The sequence below is a fragment of the Tachyglossus aculeatus genome, chromosome 7 (assembly GCF_015852505.1).
Source record: "Tachyglossus aculeatus isolate mTacAcu1 chromosome 7, mTacAcu1.pri, whole genome shotgun sequence".
Taxonomy (NCBI): Eukaryota; Metazoa; Chordata; class Mammalia; order Monotremata; family Tachyglossidae; genus Tachyglossus; species Tachyglossus aculeatus.
The window spans coordinates 17,790,388-17,805,174 of NC_052072.1; the positions used below are offsets into that span (position 1 = coordinate 17,790,388).

Sequence of the window (14,787 nt, forward strand, 5' to 3'; positions counted from 1 at the left end):
GATGCAACCCCCATGTCAGAAGAGAACTGGGACACACAACCTCCCTCGGCCAGGACCGACAATCATTCTCTCCACCTTCAAAGTCTTCCTGAAGGCCCGTCTCCTCCAAGAGACCTGCCCCGACTAAGTCCTCCTTTCCTCTTCTCCCACTTCCTTCTGCGTCGCCCTTGCACTTGGAGACTGTGAGCCCGTTGTTGAATAGGGACCGTCTCTCTATGTTGCCGACTTGTACTTCCCAAGCGCTTAGTACAGTGCTCTGCACACAGTAAGCGCTCAATAAATACGACTGAATGAATGAATTTGCTCTCTTCACTCACCCTTCCCTCAGCCCCACAACACTTACATCCATGTCCGCCACTTATTTATTTATATTAATGTCCGCCTTCCTCTCTAGACTGTAAGCTCATTGTGTGTAGGGAATGCGTCTGCCAATTTTGTTATATTGTTCTCTTCCAAGCGCTTAGTACAGTGCTCTGCACACAGTAAGCGCTCAATAAATACGACTGAATGAATGAATTTGCTCTCTTCACTCACCCTTCCCTCAGCCCCACAACACTTACATCCATGTCCGCCACTTATTTATTTATATTAATGTCCGCCTTCCTCTCTAGACTGTAAGCTCATTGTGTGGAGGGAATGTGTCTGCCCAGTTTGTTATACTGTTCTCTTCCAAGCGCTTAGTACAGTGCTCTACACACAGTAAGCGCTCAATAAATACAACTGAATGAATGAATTTGCTCTCTTCACTCACCCTTCCCTCAGCCCCACAACACTTACGTCCATGTCTGCCACTTATTTATTTATATTAACGTCCGCCTTCCTCTCTAGACTGTAAGCTCATTGTGTGGAGGGAATGTGTCTGCCAATTTTGTGATATTGTTCTCTTCCAAGCACTTAGTACAGTGCTCTTCACACAGTAAGCGCTCAATAAATACGACTGAATGAATGAATTTGCTCTCTTCACTCACCCCCCGTCAGCCCCACAACACTTACGTCCATGTCCGCCACTTATTTATTTATATTAATGTCCGCCTTCCTCTTTAGACTGTAAGCTCATTGTGTGGAGGGAATGTGTCTGCCAATTTTGTCATATTGTTCTCTTCCAAGCACTCAGTACAGTGCTCTTCACACAGTAAGCGCTCAATAAATACGACTGAATGAATGAATTTGCTCTCTTCACTCACCCCTCCCTCAGCCCCACAACACTTACGTCCATGTCCGCCACTTATTTATTTATATTAATGTCCGCCTTCCTCTCTAGACTGTAAGCTCATTGTGTGGAGGGAATGTGTCTGCCAATTTTGTTAGATTGTTCTCTTCCAAGCGCTTAGTCCAGTGCCCTGCACACACTAAGCGCTCAAGAAGTGCCATTGATTGACTGATTAACAGAATCCCAGGGTGAGCATACCATTATAGAGACAGGAACTCTGTGAAGGAAACAGGCCACAGAGGTATTCTCAGAGGCCAGACTTTTCCACTGGCTTCCGGAGGAAAACTACATTTTTCCCTCAGGGCTACATTCTCCTACGCGTGCACAGAATAGCCGAGGCTTGTAAAGTGCACTAGGATTTTCTCAGGATCAAACAGCGGGTCCGAGAACCGGTAAGAGAAGACAGAGTCCTCACTTTCAGACCCTCAGCTCTAAACCCCACGCCAGCCCAGGAAAGTTACACTGGATCCCATCAAACTGGAAGCGGCAACTCTCCCCCATCGCCCAAATCTGACATCCGCGGTCTCGCATTTCCACCGGCCTACAGGACATCTCTACTAGGATTTACTACCGACATCTCAAACTTAACGTGTCCAAAAGCCAGAAATCAGGAAAGATATCCGGGGAGAGAACCGGTTTGGGAGGTGTGTGTGTGGCAATAGAGGGGGGACTGTGGCATCCTTAAAATCCCCCTGCATCTGCCTCTTCCTCCTCCTCCAGTCCTTTCAGGAAACCATTTGTGACTCCCCTTCATCCACCGAGTAAAGGGAACCGTTACCAGGTAAATCGGGTGGGTCTTCAGCTTTGTCCATTGGATCTGAAAAGAAGAAAAAGAGGGATGATCAGCTCTTCTCTAGACTCTGTGCTCGTTGTGGGCCGGGAATGAGGCTGGTATGCTGTTCTACTGTACTGCCACTTGTCAGCTGTGTGACTTTGGGGAAGTCACTTAACTTCTCTGTGCCTCAGTTACCTCATCTGTAAAATGGGGATTGACTGTGAGCCCCCTGTGGGACAACCCGATCACCTTGTAACCTCCCCAGCGCTTAGAACAGTGCTTTGCGCATAGTAAGCGCTTAATAAATATCATTATTACTCTCCCAAACGCTAAGTACTGTGCTCTTCACCCAGTCTTGTCTTGTCTTATGCCGTTGAGTCATTTCCGACCCATAGAGACAGCACGGACACGTCTCTCCCGGAACGCCCGCCCCCCCCCTCTGCAATCGCTCTGGTAGTGGATCCATAGAGTTTTCTTGGTCAAAATCCAGAAGTGATTTACCACTGCAGCCTTCCGCGCAGTAAACTCGAGTCTCCGCCCTCGGCTCTTTCCCAGGCCGCAGCTGCCCAGCACGGGTGAGTCTTGACTTGGAGCAGGTTGCCTTCCGCTCGCTAGCCACTGGCCAAGCAAGGAATGGAGTGGGAAGGCCTCTGCTTGACTCTCCCTCCCCTAGCCGAGACTGGTAGAGGGCTGGAAACTCTCCAGGTGCAACCCTACTTCCTTTTTAGTACAGTGCTAAGTGCTTAGTACAGTGCTCTGCACATAGTAAGCGCTCAATAAATACGACTGATTGATTTCAAATCCCTACTGAGAGCTCACCTCCTCCAAGAGGCCTGTGAGCCCACTGATGGGTAGGGTACTTGTACATATCTATTCTATTTATTTTATTTTGTTAATATGTTTTGTTTTGTTGTCTGTCTCCCCTTCTAGACTGTGAGCCCACTGTTGGGTAGGGACCGTCTCTATATGTTGCCAACTTGTACTTCCCAAGCGCTTAGTACAGTGCTCTGCACACAGTAAGTGCTCAATAAATACGATTGACTGATTCCCAGACTGAGCCCCCTTTTTTCCTCTCCCCCTCCCCATCCTCCCCGCCCTACCTTCTTCCCCTCTCCACAGCACCTGTATAGATGTCTGTACAGATTTATCACTCTATTTATTTTACTTGTACATATTTACTATTATATTTATTTTGTTAATGTTGTGCATTTAGCCTTAATTCTATTTATTCCGATGACTTGACACCTGCCCACGTGTTTTGTTTTGTTGTCCGTCTCCCCCTTCTAGACTGTGAGCCCGTTGTTGAGTAGGGAACCGTCTCTACGTGTCGCCGACTTGTACTTCCCAAGCGCTTAGTGCAGTGCTCTGCACACAGTCGGCGCTCAATAAATACGATTGAATGAATGAATGAACCCTGAGAGGGGATTCCCCCGGTTAAGCACTCAGTAAATATCACTGATTGACTGATCATCAGGGATGCCCTTTGGAAAGGTGACCTGTCTGATTGAGGGCGACTGTGCTGCATTGTATTTGCGCTGTACTCTCCCAAGCGTTTAGTACAGTGCTTGGCACACAGTAAGCGCTCGATAAATACGACTGAGTGAATGAGGGTGACAGAGCCGGCCTGCTGGTCCCCAGACTCACCCGGATGGAGGCCTTGTTGCAGTAAACCCGAGTGATGGCTAACCAGGTGGGCAGCTCTAACACGTTCTGTAGGACCTCTTCATCCAGCTCCAGGTTGGTCAGTTGACCCTCCCCTTTGAGGGTACTCAAGTTAATTTTGTCCGGGGAGAGGTTCTTCGTGAACCTGGAGAAAGGGAAAATCCAGCCATTACGGAAAGGAAGTCTCTGGTGTGGCTTGGTGGATGGCAGATTCCTCATAATAAAAATAATAATAGCATTTATTAAGCACTTACTATGTGCAAAGAACTGGTCTGAGCACTGGGGAGGTTACAAGGCGATCAGGTTGTCCCACAGGGGGCTCACAGTCTTCACCCCCATTTTACAGATGAGGGAACGGAGGCACAGAGAAGTTAAGTGACTTTGCCCAGCGTCACACAAGCTGGCACTTGGTGGAGTCGGGATTTGAACCCACGGCCTCTGACTCCAAAGCCCGGGCTCTTTCCACTGAGCCACGCTGCTTCTCCTCGTGGGGAGGGATTAGGTCTCCTGCTTCTGAGAAACAGTGTGGCCTAGGAGTAGCAGCGCGGCTCAGTGGAAAGAGCCCGGGCTTTGGAGTCAGAGGTCATGGGTTCAAATCCTGGCTCCACCAATGCCAGCTGTGTGATTTTGGGCAAGTCACTTCACTTCTCTGGGCCTCAGTTACCTCATCTGTAAAATGGGGATGATGACTGTGAGCCCCCCGTGGGACAACCTCATCACCTTGTAACCTCCCCAGCGCTTAGAACAGTGCTTTGCACACAGTAAGCGCTTAATAAATGCCATCAAAAGAAAAAAAAAGAGCACGGGCTAGGGGGTCAGGGGAGGTGGGTTCTAATCCCGGCTCCGCCACTCGTCTACCTTGGGCAAGTTGCTTAATTTCTCTGTGTCTCAGTCTCCTCACCTGTAAAATGGGGATTAAGACTGGGAGCCCTATGGGGGACAGGGACTGTGACCAACCTGATTATCTTGTATCCATCCCACCGCTTAGTACAATGCCTGGCACATAGTAAGCACTTAACAAATACCATTACGATGATTATTACCCAACCCACATTCATTCATTCATTCAACTGATTTATTGAGCACTTTCTGTGTGCAAATCACTGTACTAAACGCTTGGGAAGTACAATTCAGCAACAAATAGAGACAATCCCAGCCCACATCATCATCATCATCAATCGTATTTATTGAGCGCTTACTATGTGCAGAGCACTGTACTAAGCGCTTGGGAAGTACAAATTGGCAACATATAGAGACAGTCCCTACCCAACAGTGGGCTCACAGTCTAAAAGGGGGAGACAGAGAACAAAACCAAACATACTAACAAAATAAAATACATACAATAGATATGTACAAATAAAATAAATAGAGTAAAAAATATGTACAAACATATATACATATATATATACAGGTGCTGTGGGGAAGGGAAGGAGGTAAGATGGGGGGGATGGAGAGGGGGACGAGGGGGAGAGGAAGGAAGGGGCTCAGTCTGGGAAGGCCTCCTGGAGGAGGTGAGCTCTCAGCAGGGCAACAACGGGCTCACAGTCTATAAGGGGGAGGCAGACATCAGAACAAGTAAACGGGTAAACACATGATCATTCTGTCATGAAATCAATCAGTCATTGGCATTTTTTGAGCTCTGTACTATATGCTTGGGAGAGTACAACTCCACAGAGTCGGCAGCCACATGCCCTGACCACAGCGAGCTTACGGTCCGTTGTACCTTCACAACGCCTCTAGAACCCGGCCCTTCCCCTCCTTCCAAATGGGCGCCAACCTAGCGTAATCCGCCTTGACTTCTGCCTCAGTTTCCTTGCTGTCCTCCCTGCCTTCTGTCTGTCCCGACTCCAGCCCATGTTTCACTCTGCTGTCTGGATTGTTTATGAAACCCCCCCCTCCAACCACGTCTGCCCCTTCTCAAAAACCTCTGATGGTTTCCGTCTCCGCAGCAAACAGAAAATCCTGTCTCAATGATGTCCCGTTAAAACTCAAGCCACACATTTTCCTCCGCTAATGCCAACCTATTCACCGTACCTCGATCTTGCCAGTTTTGCTGCTGATCCCTTGCCCACGTGGTCCCTCTAGCCTAGAATCATCATTATGGTATTCGTTAAGCGCTTACTATGTGCCAGGAACTGTACTAGGCGCTGACTCACTCCTCCCTCATACCGGACAGACCAACTCTCCACCTTCAAAAGACGCAGAGCTCGGGCCCAGGAGTCAGAAGGACCTGGGTTCATCCATTCATCCATTCAATCGTATTTATTGAGCGCTTACTGTGTGCAGGGCACTGTACTAAGCACTGGCTCCACCACTTGTCTGCTGGGTGACCTGGGGCAAGCCACTTCACCTCTTTGGGCCTCCTTTACCTCATCTGGAAAATGGGGACTAAGTCTGTGAGCCCTATGTGGGACATGGACTGTGTCCAACCTGATCAGAGAAGCAGTGTAGCTCAGTGGGAAGAGCCCGGGCTTTGGAGTCAGAGGTCATGGGTTCAAATCCCGGCTCCGCCAACTGTCAGCTGTGTGACTTTGGGCAAGTCACTTCTCTGTGCCTCAGTTACCTCATCTGTCAAATGGGGATGAAGACTGTGAGCCCCCTGTGGGACAACCTGATCACCTTGTAACCTTCCCAGCGCTTAGAACAGTGCTTTGCACATAGTAAGCGCTTAATAAATGCCATTATTACTATTATTCATTCATTCCATCATATTTATTGAGGGTTTTCTGTGTGCAGGGTTTTATAGCATGAGTTTTCTAGTCCCCGAGCTCACTCTAGCAGAAACATTCCTTTCCCCGGGATCCTCGTGTTACCCTCGCCCTTTCCCTAATAATAATAATAATAATGGCATTTGTTAAGCGCTTACTATGTGCAAAGCACTGTTCTAAGCGCTGAGGGGATACAATGGGATCAAGTTGTCCCACGTGGGGCTCACAGTCTTAATCCTCATTTTACAGATGAGGTAACTGAGGCTCAGAGAAGTTAAGTGACTTGCCCGGGGTCACACAGCAGACATGTGGCGGAGCCGGAATTCGAACCCATGACCTCTGACTCCAAAGCCCGGGCTCTTTCCACTGAGCCACGCTGCTTCGCTGCAGGCCAACCAGGCAAAGGATTGAGAGTGAGCCCCATGTGGGACAGAGACTGCGTCCAACCGGACTGATTTCGTTCATTCATTCAATCAATCGTATTTATTGAGCGCTTACCGTGTGCAGAGCACCGTACTAAGCGCTCGGGAAGTCCAAGTTGGCAAAATATAGAGACGGTCCCTACCCAACAACGGGCTCACAGTCTAGAAGGGGGAGACAGACAACAAAACATGTGGACAGGTGTCGTCAGACTCTACCCCAGTGCTTGGCACAGAGTAATCGCTTAACAAGTACCGTAAGTATTACTGGCCACATTCCCGTCCCAAAATAGACGTGACGAGTTGGCCAACGGAATAGGAATGAGGCCCAAATGGGAGGAGACTGGCAGAGCCACCTAAAGTGTCTTGTTTCCGAAAAGGAGAGACGAAGAGCGGAATGAGAACAGGAGTGGACGACCCGTTCGCCCCGCTGCTCAGACTGTGAGCTCCAAGCGGGACAGGGACTGTGTCCAACCTAACCAATCTGTACCTTCCCCAGCGCTTCGAACAGTTCTTGACACATAATACGCGCTTAACAAATACTGTAAAGAGAAAAAAAAAGCCCAGAGTTTCCGTCAGCTACCCCTCCGTCGAGTAGAGGGGCTTCTCAATCAATCAATCAATCAATCGTATTTATTGAGCGCTTACTATGTGCAGAGCACTGGACTAAGCGCTTGGGAAGTACAAATTGGCATCACATAGAGACAGTCCCTACCCAACAGGGGGCTCACAGTCTAAAAGGGGGAGACAGAGAACAGAACCAAACATACCAACAAAATAAAATAAATAGGATAGAAATGTACAAGTAAAATAAATAAATAAATAAATAAATAGAGTAATGAATATGTACAACCATATATACATATATACAGGTGCTGTGGGGAAGGGAAGGAGGTAAGATGGGGGGATGGAGAGGGGGACGAGGGGGAGAGGAAGGAAGGGGCTCAGTCTGGGAAGGCCTCCTGGAGGAGGTGAGCTCTCAGCAGGGCCTTGAAGGGAGGAAGAGAGCTAGCTTGGCGGATGGGCAGAGGGAGGGCATTCCAGGCCCTGGATTCTCGTTCTCCAGTGTAGGAAAAGTCCTGTTTTAGCCCCCCAAATACGTGCCGGGTCGTTTCGCTAGATTCCTGCTGCCGAAGTCTTCTAGACTGTGAGCCCACTGTTGGGTAGGGACCGTCTCTATATGTCGCCAACTTGTACTTCCCAAGCGCTTAGTACAGTGCTCCGCACACAGTAAGCGCTCAAGAAATACGATTGACTGATTGATTGAAGAACAGAAAGAGCAAAACGCTTCTAATCGGTTTGGATCCAGTTAGGTGAGCAATACAGAATCCTAGCACGTGGCGGGAACTCAATCCAACTTAAAACATCTCCTTCACAGCCAAAGCCGGAGCATCCCACTCTTTTTTTTACGGTATTTGTTAAGCCCTTATACTATGTGCCAAACAATGTCCTAAGCGCTGGGGAAGGTACGAGTGGATTAGGTCGGACACAGTCCCTGGCCCACATGGAGCTCACGGTCTAAGAAGCAGAGTGAACGGGCATTCCCATTTTACAGATGAGGAAGAAGCGCGAGAAGCAGCGTGGCTTAATGGGAAGAGCCCGGGCTTGGGAGTCCGAGGCGTAGGTTCTCATCCCGGCTCCGCCACTTGTCTGCTGTGTGACCTTGGGTAAGCCACTTCACTTCTCTGGGCCTCAGTTCCCTCATCTGGAGAATGGCCATTAATACCGCGAGCCCCCACGTGGGATAACCTGATTATCTCGTATCTACCCCAGCGCTTAGAACAGTGCTTGGTATATAATAATAATAATGATGGCATTTAGTAAGGGCTTACTATGTGCAAAGCACTGCTCTAAGCGCTGGGGAGGTTACAAGATGATCACCTTTTAGACGGTGAGCCCACTGTTCGGTAAGGAATGTCTCTATATGTTGCCAATCTGTACTTCCCAAGCGCTTAGTACAGTGCTCTGCACACAGTAAGCGCTCAATAAATACGATTGATGATGATCAGGTTGTCCCACGGGGGGGCTCACAGTCTTAACAGAAGCAGCGTAGCTCAGTGGAAAGAGCACGGGCTTTGGAGTCAGAGGTCATGGGTTCGAATTCCGGCTCCGCCACGTCTGTTGTGTGACCTTGGGCAAGTCGCTTCACACTTCTCTGAGCCTCAGTTCCCTCATCTGTAAAATAGGGATGAAGACTGTGAGCCCCACGTGGGACAACCTGATCACCTTGTATTCCCCCCCCCCCGCAGTTAAAACAGTGCTTTGCACATAGTAAGTGCTTAACAAATGCCATTATTATTATTAGTATTAATCCCCATTTTCCAGATGAGGTAACTGAGGCCCAGAGAAGTGAAGTGACTTGCCCAAAGTCACCCAGCTGACAGTTGGCAGAGCCGGGATTTGAACCCACGAACTCTGACTCCAAAGCCCGGGCTCTTTCCACTGAGCCACGCTGCTTCTCTTACATAGTAAGCACTTAGAAAATACCATAATTATTATTATTTTTATAAAGAAACTGAGGCACAGAGAAGCTTAGTGACTGGCTCAAGGTCACACAGCAAGCAACTGGCAGGGCTGGGATTAGAATCCAGGTCCTTCCGACTGCGAGGCCCATGCTCTCTCCTCACACCCACGCTGCTTCTCGTTCTGCTCTTCATCTCTCCTTTTTGGAAACAAGACACATTAGTGGCTCTAACAGTCTCCCCCCATTTGGGCCTCACTCCTATTCCATTCGCGAGCTCGTCACATCTATTTTGGGACGGAAATATGTCTAATAATAACCATGGCCCTTGTTAAGCGCTTACTATGCACCAAACACCGTCCTAAGCGCTGGGGGTAGCTACAAGTTAATCAGGTTGGACGCAGTCTCTGCCCCACGTGGAGCTCACAGTCTAAATCTTCATTTTACAGAGGAGGTAACCGAGGCACGGAGAAGTGATGTGACTCGTCCAAGGTCACACAGCAGACACGCGGTAGAGCCGGGGTCAGAGCACAGGTCCTTCTGACTCCGGGCCCACGCCCTATCCACTATCATCTCTATTGTAGTGTATCAATCAATGGTATTTATTAAGCGCTTACTGATTTACTATTCTATTTATTTTGTTAATGATGTGCATATAGCTTTATTTCTATTTGTTCTGACGATTTTGACACCTGTCTCCATGTTTTGTTTTGTCGTCCGTCTCCCCCCTTCTAGACTGTGAGCCCGTTGTTGGGTAGGGACCGTCTCTATACGTTGCCGACTTGGACTTCCCAAGCGCTTAGTACAGTGCTCTGCACACAGCAAGCGCTCAATAAATATGAATGAATGAATGCAGAGCACTGGGCTAAGCGCTTAGGAGAGTACAATACAACAGAATCAGCAGGTACGTTCCCTCTCCACAATGAGCTTACAGTCTAGAATAAGCCTCGTGTATGGAGAAGCAGCGGGGCTCAGTGGAAAGAGCCCGGGCTTTGCAGTCAGAGGTCATGGGTTCAAATCCCGGCTCCGCCAACTGTCAGCTGGGTGACTTTGGGCAAGTCACTTCATTTCTCTGGGCCTCAGTGACCTCATCTGGAAAACGGGGATTAAGACTGTGAGCCCCACATGGGACAACCTGATTACCTTGTAAGCTCCCCAGTGCTTGGAACAGGGCTTTGCACATAGTAAGCGCTTAATAAATGCCATCATTATTATTATTACTCTCCCAAACGCTCTGCACACAATAAGCGCTCAGTAAATATCACTGATTGACTGCAATGGCTTTCTGCCTGGCAAAAGGAAGTCAACTGGATAAAACAGCGGCCAAACTAAGCGAGGAGGACCAGCTTGGGGGGGAAAGCATTACCCATAACTGGGACTGCCGGGGTTATACATAAACAGGTCTCCCTGGGGGATGGGAGGTAACACTCAATCAATCAATCAATCAATTAATCGTATTTATTGAGTGCTTACTGTGTGCAGAGCACTGTACTAAGCGCTTGGGAAGTCCAAGTTGGCAACATCTAGAGACGGTCCCTACCCAACAGTGGGCTCACAGGTTAGAACACTCCTGGGAACATTCCAAACAGTAAAGGGGAAAATGGAAATACACCCTCAAATTTGCTCGGAATCGACCCCTCTGAGGAAACCTATGGCCTCAAACGCAATGGCACATGTATATGGGAGTCAAAATAATAATAACAATAATGATGGCATTTATTAAGTGCTTACTATGTGTTATTTTTTCTCCTTTAATTGGAATCACATGCTCCCTAGAACTAATTGCATCTCCATCTCAATCAATAAATCAGTAGGATTTATTGAGGGACTCCTGTGCGGAGCATTGCATCAAACGCTTGGGAAAGTCTCCAGACTAGAAGCTCGTCTCTGACTGTGAGCCCACTGTTGGGTAGGGACTGTCTCTATATGTTGCCAATTTGTACTTCCCAAGCGCTTAGTACAGTGCTCTGCACATAGTAAGCGCTCAATAAATACGATTGATGATAATAACAATAATAATAATGATAATGGCATTTATTAAGCGCTTACTACATGCAAAGCACTGTTTTAAGCGCTGGGGAGGTTACAAGGAGATCAAGTTGTCCCATGGGGGGGCTCACAGTTGCAATCCCCATTTTATAGGTGAGGTAACTGAGGCACAGAGAGACTGTGAGCCCACTGTTGGGTAGGGACTGTCTCTATATGTTGCCAACTTGTAGTTCCCAAGTGCTTAGTACAGTGCTCTGCACACAGTAAGCGCTCAATAAATACGATTGATTGATTGATTGAAGTGACTTGCCACCTCCGCCATTTGTCTGCTGTGGGACCGTGGGCAAGTCACTTCACTCTCTGTGCCTCGGTTTCCTCATGTCCTTCTAGACTGTGAGCCCGCTGTTGGGTAGGGACCGTCTCTAGATGTTGCCAACTTGGACTTCCCAAGGGTTTGGTACAGTGCTCGGCACACAGTAAGCGCTCAATAAATATGATTGAATGAATGCATGAATGAATTTATAAAATGGGGATTGAGACTGTGAGCCCCATGTGGGACAGAGACTGTGTCCAACCCAATATGCCTGTATTCACCCCAGAGTGTGGTTCAGTGCCTGGTGCATAGAAAGTGCTTAACAAACACTACTGTTATTATTATTATTATTATTATTATTATTATTATTATTATTATTATTATTATTATTATTCTCAGTCTGCCATGGAGAAATGGAAGGCAATGAGCCCAAAACAAAGGTGGTTTGTTTAAATCAATCAATCAATCAATCAATCGTATTTATTGAGCGCTTACTGTGTGCAGAGCACTGGACTAAGCGCTTGGGAATTTCATGTTGGCAACATATAGAGACGGTCCCTACCCAACAGTGGGCTCACAGTCTAAAAGGGGGAGACAGAGAACAAAACCAAACGTACTAACAAAATAAAATAAATAGAATAGATATGTACAAGTAAAATAAATAAATAAATAGAGTAATAAATATGTACAACCATATATACTAACAAAATAAAATAAATAGAATAGATGCGTACAAGTAAAATAAATAAATAAATAAATAAATAGAGTAATAATTATGTACAAACATATATACAGGTGCTGTGGGGAAGGGAAGGAGGTAAGATGGGGGGGAATCCTCAGGTACATTCATTCATTCAGTCGTATTTATTGAGCGCTTACTGTGTGCAGAGCACTGGACTAAGCGCTTGGGAAGTACAAGTTGGCAACATATAGAGACAGTCCCTACCCACCAGTGGGCTCACAGTCTAAAAGGGGGAGACAGAGAACAAAACCAAACATACCAACAAAATAAAATAAATAAATATCTATTGAGCACTTACTGTTCGTTCATCCATTCAGTTGTATTTATTGAGCATTTACTGTGTGCTGAGCACTGACCCAAGTGGTTGGGAGAGTACAATACGACACTAAACAGTGTGCAGAGCACTGTACTAAGCACTTGGGAGAGTACAATATAACAGAGTTGGTACAATATATTCCCTGCCCACAACGAGAAGAATGACCAATTATTATTATGTATATTAATGTCTGTCTCCCCTTCTGATAACAATAATAATAATGATGGTATTTGTTATGCAGTTACTATGTGCCAACCACTGTTTTAAGCACTGGGGAGGTTACAAGGTGATCAGGTTGTCCCACGTGGGGCTCACAGTCTTAATCCCCATTTTACAGATGAGGGAACTGAGGCCCAGACAAGTTAAGTGGCTCGCCCATAGGCCCCCAGCAGACGAGTGGCGGAGGCAGGATTAGAACCCACGTCCTCCGACTCCCAAGCCCGTGCTCTTTCCACTGAGCCACACTGCTTCTCTAGACTCTAGGCTTGCTGTGGGCCGTGAACCAATTAATTAATTTTGAGAGCAGTCACTATACTAAGTGCTTGGCACAATACGATCAGTCAATCAAGCATTCTTATTCAATCGTATTTATTGAGCGCTCACTGTGTGCAGAGCACTGTACTAAGTGCTTATTGAGTGCTTACTGTTTGCAGGGCGCAATATAACAACGAACATTCATTCATTCAATCGTATTTATTAAGCGCTTACTGTGTGCAGAGCACTGAACAGACACATTCCAGCGCTTAGAACAATGCTTGGCACGTAGTAAGCGCTTAACAAATACCGTCATCATCATCGTCATTATTCCCTGCCCACAGCAAGCTTACAGTCTAGAGGGAATGTGTCTACCATCGCTGTTATCATCATCATCATCAATCGCATTTATTGAGCGCTTACTGTGTGCAGAGCACTGTACTAAGCGCTTGGGAAGTACAAGTTTGCAACACATAGAGACAGTCCCTACCCAACAGTGGGCTCACAGTCCATTCTCCTGAGCACTTAGTACAGTGCTCTGCACACAATAATCTTTTCAGTTCTCCCAAGCATACTTTCTAGCTAGGCCCTATTCAGTCAATCAATCAATCAATCAATCGTATTTATTGAGCGCTTACTGTGTGCAGAGCACTGTACTAAGCGCTTGGGAAGTCCAAGTTGGCAACATATAGAGACAGTCCCTACCCAACAGTATATTTATTGAATGCTTATTGTATGCAGAGCACTGTATTAAGCGCTTGGGAGAGTACAATATAATAGAGATGGTATTTTACAATTTTTATGGCATTTTTCAAATGCTTACTATGTGCCAGGCACTGTACTACGTTCTGGGGTCGATACAAGCTAATCAAGTTGGACATGATCCATGACCCACGGGGGGCTCACAGCCTTAATCCCCATTTTAGCAGCGTGGCTCAGTGGAAAGAGCCCGGGCTTTGGAGTCAGAGGTCATGGGTTCGAATCCCGGCTCCTCCAATCGTCAGCTGTGTGACCTCGGGCGAGTCACTTAACTTCTCTGGGCCTCAGTTACCTCATCTGAAAATGGGGATTAAGACTGTGAGCCCCCGTGGGACAACCTGATCACCTTGTAACCTCCCCAGTGCTTAGAACAGCGCTTTGCACATAGTAAGCGCTTAATAAATGCCATCATTATTATTATTATTATTTTACAGATGAAGGAACTGAGGCCCAGAGAAGCGAAGTGACTTGCCTAGGGTCACCCAGCAGACAAGTGGCAGAGCCGGGATTGGGATCCAGTTCGTTCTGAGGCTTAGGCCCGTGCTCTAATAATAATTATGGTATTTGTTAATCAATCAATCAATCATATTTATTGAGCGCTTACTGTGTGCAGAGCACTGTACTAAGCGCTTGGGAAGTACAAGTCGGCAACACATAGAGACGGTCACTACCCAACAGCGGGCTCAGCGTGGCTCAGTGGAAAGAGCCCGGGCTTTGGAGTCAGAGGTGATGAGTTCGAGTCCCAGCTCTGCCAATTGTCAGCTTTGGGTAAGTCACTTCACTTCTCTGTGCCTCAGTTCCCTCATCTGTAAAATGGGGATTAAGACTGTGAGCCCCATGTGGGACAACCTGATCACCTTGTCACCTCCCCAGTGCTTAGAACTGTGCTTTGCACATAGTAAGTGCTTAATAAATGCCATCATTATTATTATAGAGAAGCAGCGTGGCTCAGTGGAAAG

The 14,787-nt window shown here is 47.2% G+C and overlaps 1 protein-coding gene across 1 annotated transcript in view; it reads right to left on the bottom strand.

Annotated features, from left to right (window-relative positions):
- Window positions 1–14,787, bottom strand: part of UHRF1BP1 (UHRF1 binding protein 1) — a 103,974-nt gene that overhangs the window by 63,745 nt on the left and 25,442 nt on the right. Inside the window, exons 2-3 of the mRNA XM_038749684.1 lie at window positions 3,630–3,792; window positions 1,989–2,027 (exon numbers count right to left, since the gene is read on the bottom strand). Coding sequence (XP_038605612.1) covers window positions 1,989–2,027; window positions 3,630–3,792 — 202 coding nt within the window. The remainder of the gene's footprint in view (window positions 1–1,988; window positions 2,028–3,629; window positions 3,793–14,787) is intronic.